At 45.3% G+C, this 22,870-nt stretch overlaps 6 protein-coding genes across 6 annotated transcripts; 3 read left to right on the top strand and 3 right to left on the bottom strand.

Moving 5' to 3' along the window:
- Positions 1 to 1,018: 1,018 nt before the first annotated feature.
- PV08_00007 (uncharacterized protein) lies at positions 1,019 to 2,124 on the bottom strand (the record flags this gene model as incomplete). Its single annotated transcript, XM_016374375.1, has 3 exons — positions 1,019 to 1,624; positions 1,681 to 1,890; positions 1,972 to 2,124. 3 exons carry the CDS (start codon positions 2,122 to 2,124, stop codon positions 1,019 to 1,021), a joined length of 969 nt encoding a protein of 322 aa, XP_016239651.1.
- Positions 2,125 to 3,160: 1,036 nt separating this feature from the next.
- On the top strand, positions 3,161 to 5,547 carry PV08_00006 (uncharacterized protein; the record flags this gene model as incomplete). The annotated part of the gene is made up of 5 exons (XM_016374374.1): positions 3,161 to 3,228; positions 3,276 to 3,797; positions 3,844 to 4,304; positions 4,357 to 4,963; positions 5,013 to 5,547. The coding sequence occupies 5 exons, from the start codon at positions 3,161 to 3,163 to the stop codon at positions 5,545 to 5,547; spliced, it is 2,193 nt and encodes a 730-aa protein (XP_016239650.1).
- Positions 5,548 to 5,951: 404 nt separating this feature from the next.
- On the bottom strand, positions 5,952 to 6,542 carry PV08_00005 (uncharacterized protein; the record flags this gene model as incomplete). Its single annotated transcript, XM_016374373.1, has 1 exon — positions 5,952 to 6,542. One exon carries the CDS (start codon positions 6,540 to 6,542, stop codon positions 5,952 to 5,954), a length of 591 nt encoding a protein of 196 aa, XP_016239649.1.
- Positions 6,543 to 6,768: 226 nt separating this feature from the next.
- On the top strand, positions 6,769 to 9,235 carry PV08_00004 (uncharacterized protein; the record flags this gene model as incomplete). Its single annotated transcript, XM_016374372.1, has 4 exons — positions 6,769 to 6,956; positions 7,197 to 7,928; positions 7,985 to 8,271; positions 8,337 to 9,235. 4 exons carry the CDS (start codon positions 6,769 to 6,771, stop codon positions 9,233 to 9,235), a joined length of 2,106 nt encoding a protein of 701 aa, XP_016239648.1.
- A 987-nt stretch (positions 9,236 to 10,222) lies between these two features.
- Positions 10,223 to 11,136, bottom strand: PV08_00003 (uncharacterized protein; the record flags this gene model as incomplete). Its single annotated transcript, XM_016374371.1, has 2 exons — positions 10,223 to 10,963; positions 11,017 to 11,136. The coding sequence occupies 2 exons, from the start codon at positions 11,134 to 11,136 to the stop codon at positions 10,223 to 10,225; spliced, it is 861 nt and encodes a 286-aa protein (XP_016239647.1).
- A 728-nt stretch (positions 11,137 to 11,864) lies between these two features.
- On the top strand, positions 11,865 to 12,750 carry PV08_00002 (uncharacterized protein; the record flags this gene model as incomplete). The annotated part of the gene is made up of 2 exons (XM_016374370.1): positions 11,865 to 11,923; positions 11,997 to 12,750. The coding sequence occupies 2 exons, from the start codon at positions 11,865 to 11,867 to the stop codon at positions 12,748 to 12,750; spliced, it is 813 nt and encodes a 270-aa protein (XP_016239646.1).
- Between the last annotated feature and the right edge of the window lie 10,120 nt (positions 12,751 to 22,870).

The following is a 22,870-nucleotide window of genomic DNA, read 5'->3' as shown; positions in this document are numbered from 1 at the left end:
TGGAGGCTTGACGTGCTAAACGTTCCGTGGTGCGCTGCAAGACTTCGTCAGTGCCACGAGTCAGCAGCCATAAACCTCGGTCTTTATAATCACTTTATAACTCTTCACTATTGTATTTTCATGTAAAAATTTAACTTAAAGTCTTTTACATTTAAAAATAAAATTATTATTGCTTAATCATCTCGATTATCTTATTCTTTTCGAAAAACCTTGTAATAAAGATAAATTTCTATCTATGGTCAGTTTTGAAACTCCGCCGCCGACAGACTTTCTCGTCATTGCGCATGAAGTCACCTCACGTGGCCATGATCCCTTCGGCACAACTGAGCATCTAAAAGTAGCCAGGCAACTGAAACCAGTCATTGCAGTAGCTGTTGCTGCTGGAATAGACGATCTACGTAATTACAGCAATGGAAAGCTTTGGGAACAGAAAAAAATGGTAATTCCATGAGACGGATGGATTCAGACTGCCCATCGATCATGATTTTGGACGAGTCCAGGATTGGCTAACATATCGAGGTCGAATGCCTTTTGATGTGCTATGTACAGCCCGAACTTTCAAGCTCCCGATATTGGGAGTCATGGATACTTCTTCTCCAGCCGAGGGGGATGGAAGACAATTACAGAGGGGTTGGCATAGCTGCACTCTGTCAAGGCGATCGCGCAGGATGGCTCGATGACCCCAGCCGCCAGCGAGTCGGACTGAACTGAGGTATTCATCGATAGTCCAAAGCCAGGTATGGCTTCATTGCCATGACGGTGAGATATTCTTGTTGCAACTCTCTATGTCTACCTCGAAGATAGATTGAGTCAAAACAATGAGGTTATGTATTTAACGTACTAGGTTAGAAGTGGAAGTAATAGATACCTCCATTACGCCATAATTACCACAGGGAGAGGGGAACGAGAGGATTAGCAACTGCCGACACATAAGGTGGCTCTCCAGGGTACAAGGCTCTCATCGACAAAGTCTTATGGTCCAAAGGATGTGACTAACTATCCTTCATACAATTATATGCTATGGTAAGCCAACTCTGACATCACTATGTTCGTTAAGGCCCCATGCTTGAGAGCTCGAATCATGCACAGTTGCCCGTCTCATGTCACGCCTGTACTTGCGGAGAAATGGCCCGCCCACTGCCCGGTGCATAGTGCATGTATTGTCCCAAATGACGAGATCACCCGCAGATACCCACTCAATTTCCACTGTGTACTTGTCGGACTTGGCGTGATCATAGAGCCGATCGAACAGTTCCTGTGACTTTTCCGGCTCCAGCCCTTCGATATGATGGACGTGAGACGCGATGTAGAGATTCATTCGGCCGGACGCTTCGTGCCGCTGCAGCAGGTAGTGTCGGCCCATAGGGTAGTCACGCGGATCCATGTGAGCAAAGTACTCTGGTGATGCGAGTTTGCGGGAGTGGTGCGTCGAGTGTGCAGCGATGTAGTTGTGAGTCTTCAGTTGTTCCTTCAATTCGCTAGGGAGGTCATCGTATGCAGTCCGCGTGTCGGCAAACTCTGTGTGTCCGCCCATCCCAGGAGGAGGCAGCTCGTGGGCGAGCAAGAGAGAATATCCCGCTCGACGGGGGTTGAAACTCGAATCGACATGGAAGAGATGGTTGCCCTGAGGAGGTTTCAGTTAGCGGGGGTGCAATTGCTAACGAAACTTGGAAGAGTCACTTTATTGGCCTGGCCTCTCGCGCTTTCAGGGTCGAGAACGGTACCGTCCACTTCGACGTTGCTGACGTCGAATAGTTCGTCGTACTTGAGCCGGTTTGGACGGCCTGCTTTGACGTACGGCTTGACGTCGTCGAGCTCTCCAAATTTTCGAGCAAATTCGAGGTGGGACTCATCGGTGAGGCTTGTATGACGGAACACCACGACACCATACTGGGCAAGTTGGAGGTCAGCATACTGCATTCTCTTGGGCCACGCTGCTTCTGAGAGCGGAGGGCTACATGCTTGACTTACCTCGGTCACCGCGGCCAAAATTTCTCTGAACAGGTCGTCAGACAATGGTTTGGAAAAGTCGACGCCGCTAAGTTCAGCTGCAAAGGTTGGATGAAGCCTCTTTACAATGATATGGTCAAAGTCGGCTTTGGGGTTTGAAAGGATGCCAGGCATTTTAATTGAGACGGAGATCGAGTCTTATGAATTGACTGTATATGCTGAAATATTGGAAAGGAAGACTTGAGTGGCTCGTGTATATCGGTCGACGATGACTTTGAATGCCTAAAATATATATAAATCTATTAAGCCCTAAAAGTTCTTTGCAGGCTGCTGATACCTGCTCTCACATAAGCCATCTATAACCGGATTCGCCTTGCACAGCCTGGACCGCCGGTCCAAGACACAGATCGGAAGTCATTTCAGAATGGATTGATGGGCCAATTGGAGACCCATCCTGGATGAGTGGAGAGGTTCATGCCAGTAGAAGACTTCTGGTAAACTTCGTTGGCTGTGAGTATCAGACGTAGCCGTCGGCTGTAGAAGGAGCTTGTATAGACAAAGGTAGGTCAAGGATGGCCTCCTTGCAGATCCAAGCTGAAACCCTAATTCCGTCGGCAATAGATGGGAATATGAAGGCAAACGTCTTACTGTGTCTAATACCATAATCCCGGTAGTGTCGAAAGCCTCTCTGGAGGTGTCGATCCGTCATGTAGAATAGTGGACACGCTCATGAGAACCAAGCGTTCCTGGGCTCCCAACGCTCCCGGCGAAAACTGACGACTAAAAGATCTTCGCTCGATGTTGCTCTGCTGACAGTGGTGAGGGTTACCCTTAGGGTTAGATCGGGGAGGGAGCTGGTGATCGCCAACTCGGAAAGAGAACACAGTTATCTGCCGCTTGATTTCTGCAGTTGCACACTCAAACATTCTCTCTCTCGATCTATCCGAACAATAAACTCCCCGGTCGATTCTACACTTGTAAGTTTGTTTGGGTGCTCTCGGTCTAGGCTCCCTCTGTGCGTCTGCCAATAATGAGCGGCCAAAATGCCGTCTACAGCCGGCATCCCGAAACTACAGAACAGTTGCCGACTGTAGCCGAACGACATCTCTCCCGCTTCATATCCGGAGCCGCAAAACCATCCCACGTTGTGCATTTGAATAGTCAAAAGAATGTTTTTGGCTGCCTTCTGGAATGATACTGGATCATGACGATGGGTACTGGGAGACGACTATATCGTGCTTGTGAACGCTGCCGAAGCAGAAAGACGAGATGTGATTTGTAAGACACCTTCAGCCCCTCTTTTCGCTCGTCCTGACTGCCAGCAGAAGCGGCGTGGGGGAGGCTGGCAAGCCGCCATGCCTTGAATGCTATCGCACCGGGCAGAAATGCGTCTTGGCCCCTTCAAGACGAGGCGGTGACTACAGCCGCTTCAGGGTTCGTCGTAAACCGAGCGCGATAGGTCAAGAGTCATTGGACTCAGCTAAGCCCGACAGCAGAGTAGGAGATTCTGCTTGGTCGTATCCAGACCAGCCCATTGTGATCCGGAGAGCGTTTTCTGAAGATCTGGACGAAGAGCCAATCTGTGCGGAGCTCCGCAACCCCTCGGATGCCCTTCACATCCTGGAGAGGGCCGGCTCGCAGAAGGGGAAAGAACACAACGACAAGGATGAAGCAACTAGAAAACATGCAGGCTGTTTTGATATCTTTACTCCAAGTCCGCCACCAAATGATGGCGCAAGGGAATGTTCGACTCATACATCTACACCGAGTGCGACCAAAATCTCACCTCACAAGCTGATTGAGAGCGGACTTTTGTCCCCTGCCTCGATCCAAGACCTGGTTCATATGTCAGTGTAAGTCGGCATGGTATAAGTAAAGGCTAACAGACTAAAGATACGCCACAAAATATCATCCTTTCTTTCCCATCGTCCCATCACATATCCTAATGACGCCCAACATTGACAAGATTGCTGCAGAAGAGCCATTTCTCCTGACTGCTATGCTCACAGTTGCGTCGAGGCATGAAACTCCGTGGATGCATGTTCACAAGTATTGTTGGGACTACATGAAGGAATTGCTTCTTGAGGTCATGTTAGCCTTGCCGTGGACTCACCGCGTTGGGTCAGTGGAAGGTCTGCTGCTCCTGTCTGACTGGCTGCCTGATAGTGCATTCCATAGCCAGCCAACTTCAGGTTCATCAAGTGGAATCTTCGCAGAGGACGGAACTGCCTGGTCTCTTGTGGGCCAAGCTGTTCGACATGCCTACCTTCTTCGACTTGACCAAACGTCGTTTCGAGATAACCTCGTTGATGAATGTGGGGAGGAGCTAGAGCGGAAACGTATTGCATGGACATGTAAGTCCTCCCTAGGAGGAGTCTTGGAGTGTTTGACTAAGTCACACATCAGCTGTGTATCTTGCCGACCGGCAAATCTCTGTTCGCATGGGCCAGTCATTTTGGTCAAGAGGACCATCATTGTCAACGAGACTCACAGCGAACGACTTCCCCAGCCTCCAGGCTCGTCCAAACCAAGAAGATTATGCGTCAATCTTTCAGGCAACCATCGAGCTCACACAACTCCTCCACAACTCCCACGATATACTTTACTCTTCTCGTGCTAGGACGCTGGGTATGAGCCTCGCTGGAGACTACAGCCGATATCTTGACGACCTGTTGAAGGCTCTTCTGATGTGGCAGGCCGCATGGTCTGATTTAAACGTCAGCTCCAGGCTCAAATGCACGCTTTCCATCATGTACGAGTATCTGTGTCTTTATATCACTGCCTTCTCGTTTCAAGCAGTCATTACTAGGACCGCCGCCTCACGGAGGACCTCGAAGAAGGGACAACAGCCAATGAAATCCAGGAGATCGTTCCTCTTTCCTCGTGGCGTCTCGGCGTCTCCAGATGGGCGTTACGTATTTGAAGCTGTTCGAGCGTCGAAAATGGTGCTGAGGCTTGTGGGTGACTTGAGCCCCACAATGACTTTACGCTATATGCCAACACGATACTACCTGTGCGTTAGTTTGGTTCTTTTTGAACATCGAGAAAGCTGACCCTCTTAGATACGGTATCTACTCTGCTGTTTTCTTATATAAAGCGGAAATGTACGGCGCGTTGGTTGCTGGAGTCGAACAACGCGAAGTACGGAGTCTGATAAGACGCTTCATCAGCACTATCCAGCAAGCGGCAACAAGTCAACAACATGTCGGATGCCGCTATGGTAGGCTATTACAGATTCTTTGGTTTGGAAAGAAAAGCGCCACTTCCGAAGATTGCTCATCTACGGAGCAGGCACCGGAATTTTGCCCACCACATGAGCAACTGCCCGACGACCTTAACCAACGATGCATATCTGATGCATTGGCCCACGAACAGGCTCTCGCCGGAGCGAATCTCCAGAGCAACCAGATCTTTCGCTGCACAAGCACTGAGCCCAAGAAGAGATTATTTTCGCAGAATTCTTTAGTGAGCTCTCTTACGCCGAGCCCAGAAAGCTACACCACGTTATTCCAGGACGACTTCAACCCGGACATCTTTAACATTGGAGCGGTGGACTTTAGCAACACCTTCCTAGATCCACTTTTTAGCCTAGAGTAGAATAACAAAATAGCTTTTCTTGAAGCGATTTACCGACAAATTAAAGGACTTTTAGACGAGGACCAAGAGCTCGCTCTCGAGTCAAACTCTTCACAACCTACGATGGATCAAGCACGGCAGCGAGTTTAACGCTCGACGCAGCTCTCTCATTGCCATTTGTCTGGCATGACACGGGATGATGAATAAGCCGATCCTGCCCATTGCACGGATTAGTCTTGACTATCTACGGAGTCATAACATGTCAAATAGGACCTGAGCAAAGCACAGAATGCACTAACGATCTCCAGATCCTCTCAAAATCCATCATTGTCCCCAAGGAAGTCACATGCAACATAATGTGATGCGTGATATACTGCTGCATCAACCACTCGCACTCCCTGATATTGACCCGCGTTCAACGAATCTCAACCACGGTTCTCCATTACAGAAGGATCTCCCTGAGTCCAGACGACTTTTAATGCGCAGTTTTTCAGTTTCCATATCCCATCAACCTTGATGACATCAGCGGAATATTCGCCGGCAACCATGAATTTTGGCCCGTCTGGCTCCTTGCCCCTTCCGGGCGGACAATGCTGTGCCATTGAAGTCGCCGTGAGAAAAGCAGTGTCCGCGCTATCCTTAGCAACCACGCGAATATTGCTGATACTGTGCGTAGTATCCATAGGACCGACCCTGTCGAGTACATGTGTCCGGATGATGGTGAGGTTGGGCAGGACTTTCTTATCAGTACCGTTGATTGTGAACGAAACATCTTCTCCGGCCCAGGCAGAGTTGAAGAGCTCCGCGTCATGATTGTCGCACCCAACCACGGCCCGGGAGAAGGCGTCCACAATAGCTTCGTGTGAGGAAAGGGTGTAGAGGGAGGACGGCTCCATCGCGGCGATTGTGTAATATCCAGAGGCAGAAGATACAATCAAGAAGATACAATTGTGCTCTGATGATTCCAATTTACTCGCTGTTATTCTCTTCGTATTTCTCAGTTTCATCTGAGCCATGATGGGCTTTTTAAGCCTGAGCTGACAATCCACGTGATCAGGATCGCTCGGAATTTTCACAAAAACTCCGGACGCCAGATGTCCCTCGTAGAAAAGTCTAGGCAATTTAGTGCTCTCCCCTTCCTCTCATGATTCTGGAGGCTTCTTGTTGGCGCCTCAGAAGAGTCAATCTACAATTTCTCAACATACACAGATATCTGGCAAACTATCTACCGAATTCCACAGCATGGACAGGCCAAAGCGAGCCCGTAGCGCCAAATGGGGCCAGGCATGTGCCCCTTGCGCAGCCGCAAAGACACGATGCATTCGCTCAAGAAAGGTTCGAGAGGCGAAATGTGACCGGTGCCACGACCTCAGCCAGGATTGCTGTGACCAAGTTCAGCGACCGCGGAAGAAAAGACAGCCCAATCGCTCGTATGTTGACTCTCCTTCTACGATTTGAAAGCGCATCCATGTCTGCATCAGATATTTTGATTCCCATAGCTTCACTATTTATCAACTCTTCAGCGAGGTGTTGTTCAGCAGGCGCGTGTCACATGATGCTACCAACATCGTTGCTAGACAAACGGTAACCTGCTATGTGCCCGGGCCACTCCTCGCCTGGCTCTGCTGCACCTTCTCATGAATCTACCTGACAAGTGATTATGTGGACAGGAAAGCAGCCGAGCTGGAAGAGAGACTGAACAGTCTTCTCGAGGCTCTAGATACGTCCGGTGAGAGAGACTACCCGATCCCGTTTAGCATATCAACACGCAGCGAGTCAGGAAATCTTGCGGGATCCCGGGCTCAAGACCGGCCAAATCAGGAGAACCTGGTTCTGGATACCCCAGTGTCCAAATTCGACTCCAGCGCACCTGTTTCATGCACGTGTAAGGCACCTATCGGCAAAGCCGATCTTGCAGCTTCGGAGTCAGACGAAACTCTATTGTCCATTTACACAAATAAGCTCTGTTCATATTTCCCATTTGTCGTGATTCCACCTGAGACGACTTCAAAGCAACTACATGAAACACGGCCGTTTCTCATGAAGGTAATTAGGATGGTGGCTTCAGTCCGATATCTGACGGCTATGCGGGGACAAAGTCGCGCCGTCTTCAAGGATATATGCAACGCGATGCTGATGAAATCTGAGCGGTCCTTAGACCTTCTCCAAGGCATCTTAATCTTCCTGGGGTTCTATCATTACTTCTGTATGAGCCATGCCCATTATAACAGTCTCGTCCATCTAGCACTCAGCCTGATGGAAGATCTCGATCTGAACACCTGCCCCGGCTTGAAGGCCCGGGAGGAGCATCATCGTCTCGCTCTCGTACGTAACGAGGAACCGCAATCGAGAACGAATGAGGAAAGGAGAACCCTTCTGGGTGTCTGGTATATGACTTCAAAGTAAGCCGGGAAACTCATTTCATTGGACATCTCATTAACTTCTGTCGCCCCCTCAGCGCCGCGCTGGTTGTCAAGCAATTGGGACCCGCGAGATACACAAGATACATAGACCAATGTATGCAGGAACTTGAGAGTGCTGCTGTATGTGAGACCGATCAGCTCGCCGTACAGCTGGTTCGTATTCAACATCTCACCGAGAAAATCTTCCATTTCCACACTGGGGATCAGTTCTCCAGTGAATTGACAGGTGTTCCGAAGGACGGGGCCGTGGAATATCTAGTCGCCTTTCAGGCAGAGCTGGATAGACTTCGAAACGAAATACCACTTAATCTCAAAACAAACTGTAAGACCACCCCCTGCGAAGAGTACGAGTCCCAAGCGCATCACTAATCTTGAATGGGTTTATAGCGCTGCTATCTTGCCACTATTGCAGTGCTTCACTGCGCCTCTTCTCACCTCTCCTTGCCGATGCATATCTTGTAGAAGCTGTTCCTCAGCCATTTACCTCGCTCTTTCAGTCAGGTTTATGGCCCCGCGATATCTTCTCACATTTCACGGCTGCCCTCAAGGATTGGTTCAACTACTGGCTCACAGTCCCTGTCTGTTCCTACTTCTACTTGCCCCAGCCTGTCTCCACTCAGCTCATCCATGCCTCCAGGAACCTGGTCGAGTGGGTGAGACTTTGTGGCCCGACCGCGGTAAAGTTCTCCAGTACTGACACTGTGAGCCCTTCCTTATTTCAAAAAGACGTCACCATACTTGTGCAGTCTCTTCCATCATTCATTGGCGTTCCACCATGCCCAGTGCTGGTCGCTCCTCAGACTCCAGTGTCAACCTCAGACTCCAGTTATTATGCTCAAGCAATGCTCGACATGCTCCGGGCAGAAGTCTTCGCCCAGCCCCAGCTCCGTGTAGACGTCCTGGGTATCGCCGAGGCTATGGCTGTTCGGTTTGAGTCTGCGAAGAAGGAGATGGCTGCGGCGCAAGGCGGTGTGTGGGGGAACGATATGTGGGACGCAGCTGCCGAACAGATGCGGATGAAGAAAGCCAGGGTCGAGGAATGGTGCGAGAATGCTGTCGATACGGTGATTGACAGGGAGAACCAGCCACTAGTCAACCCACTCGACCACGGCGAGGTGACGGCTGGCTGGTGGAGTAGGAGTCAGAATTTCGAGCCACAAGATGGCCAGAACAGCTTGCTGTGGGCGAGTGATGCTTTTGATGGCATTGATTGGGAATCATCATTCCTTGAAATTTCTGGAGGTAGTTCTATGGCTCAGGTTGGTGACATGATACCTACGGGGTAGGCTAAGCCCTCAACTCGATGTAAGGCCGCGGCACTTGTAGTGTGGCTCCAGAAAGTTTCTACTAAAATGGCATATTCGAAAACTCCGCGGAAACTTTGAAAGTAAGAATGAACTATTTTCCGGCGAGGCCATCGTTGTTATTCACGCTCTTGACCACGTAAACACTTGTGAATGCAGTGATTAAAAGCAGTGATTGATGTGCTGACTGAGCGATATTGGCCTCTGTAGATACCTTGTAGCGAGTTGGTCAGAGCTTAAATTTATCGAACCAGGTCTTGAATTGCGTTCCCACCTACCAGCCACTCTATCTAGTGCCTATATAGTCATCACATCCCCTAGGACCCAGGTAGATCGAACAGAGATTCTTTCACCCATCGCTTCGCTCCCTTAACCTCAATAAAATTTGGACAAGGGGTAGATGTTAACTCTGACTAGCCTCCCAACTGGTGAGGTACTTAATGGACCAGTAAGGCACAAACTGTAAAGGATCTTGGTATATAAACTAATAGTCTTATACCACCTCCTAAGCCCCCCTGATATTCATGCATTCCATTCTCGTCAAATAGGTGGCTCATGAAGATAGATAGACGCCACCGCCCAGTTCGCGTCAGAGTAGAATCTGGAGACTAGCGTGGCCGCTGAATATGGGAGAATCGCAGATTAAGCCCATGGCTATCTTGTCTTTTGGCTCCTGACCCCAGTCAGATCATGAGTCACATCATTTAATGGCTTAGTCTTGTCTGCTTTCAGATATATCTATTGAGATCTGCGTGAAATCTTTAACGGCCAAAGTTGAAGCGCTCCTCCCACATTAAATCGGGGTAAGAACCTTGGAGTACAAATTTGATCTTGCCTCATCGCCAGAGTCGTAGAAAGACAAAACCCCCGCAGTCTGGGTTTTATGCATCGCACGTTTACTCTTTCAATAAGAGCAAACGTGGTCACTCATTTCTTGTTTGATGTTTGCAAAAGACATTCTCTCTTGCCTCAAGTTGTTGAGCTCTGTAACCCGCCAACTCCAGATGTCTTTGAGTCATCATTCAGCTGATTCCGCTCCTGGTTGTACCGCTCTGCGCTGACTGCCAAGTGCAACTTCTGGAAATTCCATCCTCTGCCTAGTGTGAGAAAAGCTAGAGACATGACAGGAACCATCAGGACATCAAGGATTCCAAAGAAGATGACACCGCCCATAGTGTCCATGGTACTGCTGGCGTCAGATAGAGCGTATGCTACCGGATAGCACACCCATATCAAGCTTGACCAGGAAGCCAGTAGCAAGTAGTCACGTTGAATGCCTCCCCGCTGGGCTGCCTCGCGTCCTTCATTGAGGGTACTCATCGTCAAAATAAGCCATGAAAAAGTACCGAAACCGAAAAAGCCCCATTTGTAGTTGTCTTCAACAAAAGCTCCAGCCAGGTAGCAGATAACCCAGATCCACGAGATGGCCAAGTTGGTGAGCATAGTTACCCAGGACAAACCAGACAGGAGGCCCAGGCTCAGCGAGACAGACGGCCACGCAACAGTCCAATAGACGTATTTCGCCCAGAAAAAGAGTTGCGATTGACTGTATTGGCTCGATGTCTCGTCAAAAGAGCCGACTATCACCCATCCGTAGTTGGAAGCCTGAGCAAAGTATGTGACGGCTCCAACCAGGAGGCAAATAACATAGAGATAGTGGAATACTCGATCACTTTCGGGAGCGGTGAAACAGAATATCAGAACGATGAGCTGTAAGCATGGTCAAAACCAGAAACTTTAACTCGATATCCTATTAAACTCACAAATACAAGCAGGAAGACGCCGGTGATTCCCCATAAGAAATTGGTTCCCGAGTCCGGAAGATATTGTCTGAGCTCTGTAATCGAGTGGACGTCTGTTCCGGGATTTCCTGAAGCAGACATATCGGCGTGCGTGGAAGCGTTGGATGGTTCGCGAGCGATAAGTTAAATAGACGAGTTACAGAGTCGAGATAACTAGACAATAACTTTGAGTCAAAGTCTGCCTTGAACGAACATAAGGTCAACTGAAGTGGTCGATGAATAGAAGTTGTCTGCACGACATTCGTACGTTTGCTCTTTAAATAAGAGTAAACATGGTTCAACCTATCGCAATTTCTATCTAAAGATCTCCCATCGGTGCAATTCAGAAACCCGACGGAAGCAAATGTTTCGGCGACAGTAAGAGTGTAGTGTCCCGACATTAGCAAAATAATGGGCGAACAAGTGTTTCGGAGTTAACGCTGATGATAACGAATTAGCGAATTTGCCTCCGTTAGATTATTAATATGCTTCACCCCTCCCCGAAAATTTGTTTCCGACGTGAGCCTATTGGATTGGCTCTTTCGCTAACCCTGAAATGTATGTAATAGGCCGGGCGCATTCAATCCGTTCAGTTTATGTAGATTGCTTCCGCCAACGTCTCTTTACCAACAGCTTCGCTCGGGCACTGAAGATCGCCTTGCCTCGATGTAAACAGCAATGTCAGATGAATCGCGTTGGGCAAAAACCTATATAGTGGGTTCTCGCCACTCAAAATTGACCACTACTGAGCCTCGCTACAGGCGTGCGACAGGTGCAAGCTTCGCAAGAAGAAATGCAATGGTGATCGACCAAAATGTAGTCTTTGTGCCATGCAGCGTGCGGATTGTACATATCCAGCAGTTCGACGCCTTCGTGGAGCAGGCAAAAAGTAAGTCGACCTGTCACCCATTAAGTAGGAAAGGTACACACCAAGATAAAAGCATCTAACGAATTATTACCAGGGAAAGGCATGGCAAGGCTGATCAAATGATCCCTCTGATGCAGTCTTCTTTGTCTACGGCAACTTGCGAACCACTGTGCATCAAATCGACAGAGTTCGGCAAGGACCTCTTCATTGCAAAACTTCCCGCATTTCTGGCACCGCACTCCTTTAAATACAACCTCGAAACAGTACAAGCAGCTCTCGACAAAGCACGTTCTAGGGACGAATACACATCAATATTACCAGACAATATAGTAAGATACTTGATTGAAGCCTCATTCGAAGAAATCTCGCTCCCGCGTAGCGTGGTCGCGAGCCGTCTCGAACTCACAGCCTTGTTTGATCAACAACGCCGAGAATGCCCGAAAGATCCAGGGTCCAATCCTGCAATATGGGTACTGATCAACGCAACTATTGCGCTCGCAGTTCGAGCCAAGACAGTTGACTCGCCTGCTTTGCGGCTGTCCGATATCGCGTCTGCGTATCATCGAAACGCAACGAAAGCTCTAGGTCAGGTTTTGCTAGCTGCTCCGTCAGTGGTCTCGGTTCGTGCATTGCTAGCGATGGCAGTGGCTACTCGGGTTGAGACGGGTCAGCTCGCAGCTCTGATTTTGACGAACAGTGCGAAATTGGTTCTTCAGGCCATACTATCACAGCCTAAAAGCGGTGCTAGTGACGACTTAAGTACACTGAAGCTTTTGCATGACGCCGTGAATAGATGGGGACAAGAGAATATAAAGCACAAAGATCCAAATACCTGTGAACCTAGTTGAGGTTCAAGAACAATTCTCTCCCCACCAGTAAAGCTAATTTCTAAACCATTTTCACTTGCCATACTAAGAATGCCTCTCTGTTATAAGTCGGCCTGGCCGCAGGCCGTGTGATTTTAGCGCCGGGTTCGGTACTACTTATTCCCGGTTGCTACATTGGCTTACATGCTCTTATGTATATATAGCGGCAAGTCACTCTCTCACTTTTAGTTAGTCAATCAATTCTTCACGCCGCCACAACCATAGCCGCATACAAACCCGTGATGACGGGCACCCGGAAAGGTAGGTGTGCCGACTTGGCACACCTATCTGTATCGATGTAGGTACAGCTAGAAGGAAGGGAAGGGTCCTGTATATATCTATATATGTGCTGTGGATCGATAATCATGCTGTAGAGTTCAAATATTTACAAGAATGTAATTAGACAATGATGGCAAAGAAAGTTCGCGAGCTATCTACAGTTATTGTACCTAGTCAAGGTACAGTACTGTTGAACTAGGCTGAGTTGCGGGCGTTGCCAATGACCGTCTTTACAAGTCAAATACTCACGCCTAGCGCCTAGCGCCCTCGGCGGAACGCCGACGCCCTCACTCTCCTTACAACTTTTGCAACACCATTAATTCACTGGATTTCACTATATATGACTATATTCTCGGCCTCACAAGGAGGACTTCTCTCCGTCTAGAACGTCGCCCGATAGAACGTCGCCCGATGGCTCCGTGCGGCGCGTTGTGCGACGGCGAGAAAGCCCTCCCTCGAAGAGAGAAAGAACGCTCCTTTTGCCTATATAATAGATAGAGATTTCCCTCCTAAAGAGGGAGGGCAGACTCGTCAATATATTTCAAGTGGCCCCCAAACATCGTCTAGAACTAAGCGTTGCATAACAAGTACCTAAGTAGTACATCAGCAAAATGGCCTGAAGCCTAGTGTTACAAACTAGGCCTTTTATGAGGCCGCAGACCAAGCTGTGACGACAGCCACTCAGCGTTATTACATCCAATGCACGTGAACTAACGAAGCAGGGATCACATGACCCGGCCAGGACCGGGGGCTCTGTCAGGAAGGAGTAAGAGGCACAGAGCCTGATAACTCTCATAACTCTGCGGGCTCTGTTTATAGAGCCTATAAAGCCTAAGAAAGTTATGGATTCTACAAGTTATATATACACAGTCATTATATAGACTTACTATGTAGTCAACTTCATTCACGATCATACCTATATATTTTGGTTATGATCACTTCGCTCTTGTACTCGCTCAAGAACTTCGTTCTTAGTGACCTCATCTCTTATACCTCCCCCTTATCAGGAAACTATATGTGCAGTGACACCCCTGGTGGAGCGAAACGTAACACCAGGAAAGGAAAAGTGGCAATATATATAAAACGGATCGGCTGTCTTTGAGAAAGAAAAAAGTATATACATAACAACACCTAACAGTTAGGTTTACAGGTTGTTACGTTTCGCTCCACCCAGGGTGTCACTGCACGTATCGTTCCTTGATAAGTGGGAAGTATAGGAGGCGAGGTCGCTGAGAACGGAGTACTTAAGCGAGTACTAGAGCGAAGTGATCACAACCAAAACGTATGGGTATGATCGTGAACGAAGTTGACTACGTAGTAAAGCTATGAAATGACCGTGTATATATATTCCTACGTGCTCAGCGTTGCTCAGTATTGCTCAGTGCCGCTCAGTCCTGAGCGTACTGATTCTCACTGATCCACACTAAGCGAGGCTGCCTGGTACCCACGTGACTGTCTATATCGTGACCCCTGTCCCGTGGCTCGCCCTCGGGTAACCTGCCTCTTAAGTGATTGGCTGTCATCACAGCTTTGTATATAGCCTGCTCGCAGGCCTAGTTCGTAACACTTTCCCTCTCCTAAACTCGTTCGTTGTCCGCAATATACATAAGGTGAGCGCTTCCCTTTGCCCTTCTTCGTTTCTTTCCTCATGGCTGATCATGCCTTAGTTTCGCGTGTCGAAAAGTAGCCGTTCCTCCACTTCCCGTCGTCACACCGCAATTGTCCGAATAGAGACCCTAGGTCATCAAAAGTTCGCAATGAGTCGCTATACTCCTTATCAAAACTTAGATTCGTTGTGCTTTATATTGGATAGCTACACGAAGTGCTCTTCGTGCACCAAGAAGGGAGTGAAAGAATATGATGGGACTTTCTTAGCTAAGGAGTTTGATGTGTTAATTGCTTAACGTAATCGCTTGACCAAGGCGTCCCGGCGCAAGGGTAAAGAGATTTAGTGCATGTTAGCCGAGGCTACATGAATGCAACTGGCCCTTTTCGAAGTCAACGCTAAGCGCGAGCGCCTCTAGCGTGAGGCTAATAATTTATTGGAAAAACAGAAGAAAATATTGATGTAAGAGCTGGAGTCCTTGAACAAATTAAACCACATTAATTTTTCTCTCGTAGTGTTATCCACTATTTTTGTGAGAATAGACAATGCCTAACTAGAGCAAATATTCGAACTGAAGCCTGGGTTTATATCCGATTTTCTTGGCCTCATTCTCATTGATCGTTCATTATAGACGTCGCACTCTATTAGTGAGCCGTTTTCTTTGTTTCTCCCTCTGATACCGCCTAACCATGTCGTCTGAAAGATATTTCGTTGGTTCCTAAGTGTTCTCCTTATGTCTATATCCTAACCACTTTGTTAAATAAAGCCGTTGTCCCTTCTCGACTTTGGCGTTCAGGATAGCTTCCACATTGTACATTGGTTGTTGGGTTTCCTTATGTATCAGCACTAGTTCTGGTTTGGCGTTTAGTGGTGCTTTTTCAAGAAGCGATTTATGGAAAACTGGGTAGATATTCATTCCTCCAGGTAGTTCTAACTCAAAGTTTATCGGTCTAAGTTTTTTCTTGATTCTGTAAGGTCCGATCTTGGTGTGATCTAGTTTGTTAGATGGTCATTGTGTTTTGATGTTTTTTCTGAGAAGGTATATTATCTCCCCTTCTTTGAAGTCTGGTCCCTTAGATCTTTATCTGTTTAAGCTTTCAACTATTTTTTATGATATTTTCTTAAGTTCTTTTTTCAAAAGTTCGTGTAGTGATTGTAATTTCTTAACCGAGATTGCTGCCTTTTCTGTAATTAATTTGATATCTTTGATATTCTTGTCTATTCTTGGGTGAAACCCGTGGTTCGCGTAGAATAGTGACATTTCTGTTGTTGCTGCTTTGTTGTTGAATGCAAATTGCGCTATAGGTAATAGCTATATCTAGTCGTTTTGCTAGAAATTGATATAACACTATAAATACTGTTCCAGCGTTTGGTTTGTTCTTTTTGTTTGCTTATCGCTTTATGGGTGAAAAGCTGTTGATAGCTTTTGATGGACTCCCGTGAGGTCCATTAACGATTGCTAAAACTGCGATATGAATAGCTTATCTCGGTTCGAGCGTATTTCTTTCGGCATTCTATGTCGACTGAAAATGTCCTTATATAGCGTGTACACTAAGTCTTTAGCTGTTGATAACTCCTTATATGGGATAAATTCTGTATATTTAGTTAGGATATCGTTTATCATAAGTATACTGTCGAATTTCATATCTATGAGGGGTTCTTTAGACTTTGGTAACTTTGTGATGAAATTTAATGCGATAGTGTGTCACGCCTTTTCTGATATTGTTGGTGTTTAGAGTAATCTGTAGGGCTTATGTTTTACGTGCTTTGCTTTGTGGTATATATCGCAGTTCTTAATGTATTCTGCTATGTCTTTCTTGACCCCTTTTTAGGTAAAGTCCCTCGTGACTAATTCGAGTGTCTTCTTAATATTTGGATATCCTGCTAACTTATTATCGTGTCGTCCTTTGATGATTTCTTTCTTTTGCTCTTCTGTTAGCTCGATGTCGATAAGAGCCAGTATCTCTATCTTAGGTATTACGTAGATCAAGGCGCTATCTTTTTCCTTGAGTACTATTATGGGCTCTGGTTTGATGTTTTCCATGTAATCTGGCTGTTTGCTGAGCGCGTTTGCCATAGTATTTTCTTTTCCTTGAACGTGATATATCTTGAAGTTATATAGTGCCAATGTTTCGGCCTATCGAATCTGTCTGCGGTTGAGTTCTTTTGTGGTTATCTAGTATAATAGATTCTTGTGGTCAATGTAGATTTGAACTTGATATTTAGCGCCTTCAAGATATACTCTTTATTCTTTGAGACATGCTATGATAGCGAGTAGTTCCTTGTCGTGGATGTCGTAATTTAGCTCCGGCCCTGTTATTCTCTTTAAGAAGTACGCGATTATTTGGGTCTTACTATTTAGCCCTTTTTGCGTGAGGCGGGCTTCGATCGCTTTATCTAATATATCTGTCTCTACCTAGCATTCCAGCTCAGGGTTAAATATCGCAAGTACTGGCGCCGTTGTGATGACTTCTTTAAGGCGTTCGAATGCCTTTCTATATTCTGGTCCGAACTTAAACGAGACGTTCTTCTTGATAAGGTTCATTAAAGACGCTATAATCTTCGAAAATCCCTTAATAAATCTTCGGTAGTAGTTAAGTAGTTCAATAAAAGACTGTACTTTCGTAATATTCTTGGGTTCTGGTCAGTCCTTGATTAGCGCTATTTTATTGGGATCCACTTTAATACCTTTATCGAATATAATATGGCCTAGAAATCGAATCCGTTTTTTGTGAAACTTATACTTATTAAGTTTTAATGGTAGATTCTTTTCCTAAAGTTTCCTTAGAACCTTTTAAACATGCTGTATATATTCTTTATACATCTTCGAGAATATAAGTATATCGTTTAAGTATATAATCGCGAAGTCGTCGAGATATTCTCATAGTGTGTTATTAATTAGTTCTTAAAAAGATGCCGGGGCGTTAATTAATCTAAACAGTATAACATAATATTTATATAACTCAAAGCTGGTTTTAAAAGCCGTTATCTATTCATGGCCTTCCTTTATCCGTACTCGGTAGTAGGCGTCCTGTATATCGAGCGCGATAAAGTATTTTGCACCAAGGAGTTTGTTCTATAGTTCCTTGATTAAGGATAGTGGATATCGATTCTTTCTGATGATCGTATTAAGTGGTCGGAAATCAATGTATGGTCGAAGAGATCTATCCTTTTTTGGGGCGAACAGCACACTGTGTGCTATAGATAACTTAGATAGTCGAATAAAGTCTTTCTTTAAGTGAGTCTCTATATACTCCTTGAGGAAGCTTTCTTCCTTTGAGGATAAGGGTCGAAGCTAACTGTTATGCTTCGGTACTTTCCCTTCTTCAAGCGTTATTTCATGGTTTTATGGCTTATGCTCTAGTAGCGCGATTATGCCTTCTCTTTCTTTGAAAATGTCTACGAAGTTCTTATATTTCTTAGGTAGGCTTTTCTCTTATATTTCGTTTAAGGCTCTTCTTCTAGATTATATTTATATTGTTCTTTATAGAGGTACACTAAAAGTTGATTGTTTTTTTCTCTTTATCTTCTCATGACTATAATTTAAGAAGAACAAGATTTCTTCTTTTCAGTCTATTACTGACGAGTGTTCTTTTAGCCACTTTATCTCTAGAATGATATTATACTTAATCGGCATTATATCAAGCTCAATTTACTCTCTATACTCTTCAATCTCTAGATAGGCGTCGCGAATCTCCTATTATATCCATTCGCCATTGTACTCACCTGGCGTCCCGTTTACCATGAAGACTGAGTATAGATTCTTTTTCCGTTGCTTATTTAGTCTTATTGCTATTTTTAGTGATATATAGTCTCGGCTTGCTTCGCTATCGATTATTACTTGGATAGACTTATTAGCTAGTCTAGCGCTAAAGACTAATGGCGTTAAACACTGAGTCTATACTATATTGATATAGCGTTTCCGAGGCTTTTTTCTGTTACGCGGGATTTTCCGCCTCATAATAGGTTCTCCGCCTAGTTTTTTAGCACGTCGTTTATGGTTATATCTCTACTTCCGAAAACATGTAGAAGCACCTCGATCGATGGTTTGATTATATTCTTCATCGTGAGATATATATATATCTTGAGTGTATGGGTGCACGTTATATTAGTACACTATTTCTTGACTAACACGAGGACTTTATTCTTTTCGCTTATTTCAAGGTTGAACTTCGGGTGATAATGTGATGCTTTGTTTAGATAGTTTATTCGCTCATATTTTACTGGTCTTTAAAACGGGGTTGAGAACTAAAGGTGTGTTTTAGTTGTCTTGGTAACGATAAACTTAAACGAGTTATCCTTATCGAATTCTTCAGGGGTACCGATTATCATAAAATCTTCTGACTTATATAGTAGGTAGTGTATTTCGCTTCTAATTATATTGTGTGTGTATTCTCCTTTATATGAACACCGTTCGTTATAATATAAGTATAAGATTATAGAAACCTAGTGAGTATTTAGGTTAGTGTAGGGGCTATATCTCTGAATCCCTTCTACTGTCTAGATCTAATGATATATTCTTATAATCATGATATCTCTCGTTCTTTCTTCTTCGATATAGTGTCTCGCCACGTTTTGGTTAATCTCTTCTAGGGTTAGATCGTCACGTTCTTTAAATGGGAAGAAGTAGGGTTCTCTGATATTAGTCTAATGTGTATAAGGAGTTAGGCCTAGACACTTAAAGTATCGCTATATAGATACTGGCCTTTTTTCCTCTTACTCCTAAGCATAGTTTAGTTTAAGCTCGTTATTAACTATACGTGTCCTAGATACTCCTTCCTTGTAATAGATCTAGTTCAGCGTCTCGATAACCGCGTGACAGTACCCGTGGAACAATACAGTGTCACACTCGGGCTCAAAGTCGCTCGAGTCCAGTTCTTCGCTGAATGCGAAATCGTAATGATTCTCCCCTAGCACGTCATGTATATAAGTGAGTCCTTTATATATTTCTTTATATTTTGTCACGGGTACTAGATCTTCCTTGTCTCTTGAACTCTCTTTAGAATCGAATCTTTTATGTTTCGTGGCGTAATCTCTTCTGCACACTTAGGTGTATAGTATATTCTTCTAGTACTTCGTTATAAGTATTGCCACACTGCTATGATTGGCAATTATTCTGTATTTTTCTTCATGTCGTGTCTTTGTTATTGGTGCAGCCGTTCTCTGGGTATCGAACTCCACTTAGATGAATATTTCGTCTTCTTCTTAGTCGCTAGGTTCATTGTTTTCCTTATCGGAGTTGTCGTCGAATGGAAAATGATGGATTATAGGCATTCTTCACGTATTGTGTGTATATAGACAGGACCCCTCAATATAGTTGGGTTCTTAATAAATACATATAATAAGGATATACTCTGTTGGCTATTTTCCCCGATATAGACTTAAGAAGGTTCTGTCCTCTCTTTTGGTTTAATAATGTGTTCGTATTATCACTAGTGTTTCCGCTCTGCTTATAAGGTCATAGATACTTATGACTTCTCAGTTTATCTGGCTCGAGATCTATTCCCGTAGCAGTTTAAACGGGAACTAGTATTGTTCTCCCCCTGCTAGGTGGGTGTGGGGTTCTTCAAAACTGCATTGCTAGAAGCATCTTTTCAGCTTTAATAGTATTTAGTCCTATTTAACATTGATATGTAGACTAAATATAGCTTCGTTGTCGCCATATTCCTAGTGATGAGTCCTGATTCGTGCGAACCCGTATTCGACGCTAATGATCTTATATAGTGGTGGTCTTACTTCCACTATAGCCACTATTTCAGGCTCTTCCTAGCCGGCTTTCTTTCTTCTGAACTTCTTACTTTAACGACTTTTGCGCTTCTTTCCGTGAGGGAATCACTCTATACCCTGCTTATTAGAGTAGTGAGTAAGGTAACTATCGTTATGACAAGCTATTCATGATAGGTTCGCGTGTTCTGGCCATTCTCTATTGGCCCTTAGTGTCGTGACTATTTTATTTTATCGACCTTAATTAGGATAGATCTCTACGATGTCGATAATCTCTTTATCGTTAATTATTAACAGTGATATCGAAGTCGCTCTCTCTATTTGAGTTTTCTTAGGATTTCTCTTCTATGTTTTCTCGGCGCGGCTAGTCTTTTTTAATTCTTCCTTAAGTATTTATTGTTTTTTGGGCTCTAAGTACCTTGTGCTACGAATTCGCTCCCTTGCTTCAAGTCTCAGGCGCTCGAGTTCTTTCTCAATTAGAGTGTCGGCCTTTTCTTCTCCAATACCGGCTTCAATAATATACAGTCTCACGGGCTTTATACCGCATTTATTAGCCCTATGTCCTGGATTTTCATAATTATAGCACAGGTTTTCCTTCTTGCGTTATTCTCGCTCCTTGTTGGATAGACTCTTGCGTTGAAACTTACCCTTTAGTCATGAGGACCGGCCTTGTTTAACAATATCAAGGTCTATCGGGTCACTGTAAGACTGGTAGTTGGTGCGCTTTCCCTTGTAATAGGCGCCGCCCGTCTTACTATAATACCCTTTCTTTTTCAATCCTAACTTATATAGCTAGTTGTCAATTTCGATGGCTTTATTGACTAACCCTTAATATATATCAAGCCTTTTCGGCCCTAACTCTTTCTTGATGATATCTTTTAAGTCTGTGTAGAAGGCAGTGACAAGTATATTGTTATCTCAGTCTAGTTTAGCCTGAAGCCTTTTAAATAGAGCGTAGTACTACATAGCTAATCCCTTTTATTTGAGTTGATAGATTCGTTAGGCCGCGACCTGTTCCTCCCCTGGAGTTCTAAATATCTACTTAAGTCGTTCCATGAATATCGCGAAGTTAGAGAAAATAACAACGATTTTCAGGTCCTTTTGTCCTTCGGGGGACATTATATAATTCATCATGATGGGTTCAAACTAATGGAAGGCTAAACCTCTTATGTGAAGCCTCGCGAATAAGACCTTATCTTCATGGGTGACATACCTGGTGCGGTTCAACTTGAAAGTCGCGATGAGCTAAGTGATAAACAGTCCCAGCTTCTCACGAGACCCGTAGAACACGTCAACCTTGGTGTTATCCTTGTCGTGATTGCTATAGTTCCCGTAGCTGGAGGTAATAGTGAAGGTTGGCCTAGGTGTCGGCGCGCCCGGTGCGACGGACCGAACCGACCCAGTGGAAGATGATGAGTGGATAGGAGCTTTGGAGCTGGACATTATGTCGAATACTTCCAATCAAGAGGTAGTTAAAGTGTTACGTTTCGCTTCACCAGGGGTGTCACTATATGTATCGTTTCCTGATAAGTGGGAAGTATAAGAGGCGAAGTCACTGAGAATAAAGTACTTTGAGCGAGTACTAGAGCGAAGTGATCATAACCAAAATGTATGGGTATAATCGTGAACGAAGTTAACTATGTAGTAAAGCTATGAAATAACCGTGTATATATATTCTTGCGTGCTTAGCGTTGCTCAGTATTGCTCAATGCTGCTCAGTCCTGAGCGTATTGATCCCTACTGATCCACACTGAGCGAGGTTGCCTGGCGTCCACGTGACTGTTCGCATCGTGACCTCTGTCCCGTGGCTTGCCCTCGGGTAACCTGTCTCTTGAGTGATTTGCTGTCGTCATAGCTTCGTATACGGCCTACTCGCAGGCCTGGTTCGTAACAACTAGCCAAATTGATTATCTTGACCAGAGACAGTTTCACTTCATTGTATTTCAGAGACGCCGACCTCCTAGAACGGAAGCCAGACTCGTTAGTACATCCCATTTAGCCCCTAAACGTCGCCTAGAACTAAAGCGCTTGCTTAACAAACGGAATGCTACCTTCCCATTATGATCAAAGCATTATAGAAACATGAAATTCTCTCACGGCATCTATATACCGGTCCCGAAGAGCCCACTATATTGCAGCTCTCAGTATTAGCTTAACTGAAAAGTCAAAGACGTGCCCAAGCGCCGCACTAGAAATGTGGACACGGCGATGAGTCCGATTGATTCAATCATAAGATACTTCCTCAAAATGATAATGAATGATAATCAGATTAGATTCTCAAAGCTAGTTACGTCCAACTGAGAAATCTCCTTTTAGCTCATGTCTCTGTCTCCAACAATTCCAAGTCAAAAACACAGATTCGGTCGTGCCAGTATCAATCAGCATTCCATAACGAATTCCAAACGGACAGCAGCTTACTAATGGACTATTGGAGCATCGTACGAATACCGAGCCAAAATGCCCTGGCAGCTTTCGGAATTCCGATATAGAGAG

Source organism: Exophiala spinifera, assembly GCF_000836115.1.
Source record: "Exophiala spinifera strain CBS 89968 unplaced genomic scaffold supercont1.1, whole genome shotgun sequence".
NCBI classification, from domain to species: domain Eukaryota; kingdom Fungi; phylum Ascomycota; class Eurotiomycetes; order Chaetothyriales; family Herpotrichiellaceae; genus Exophiala; species Exophiala spinifera.
The sequence above is the reverse complement of the archived record's forward strand: the minus strand, read 5'-3'. Positions and strand labels throughout refer to the sequence as shown.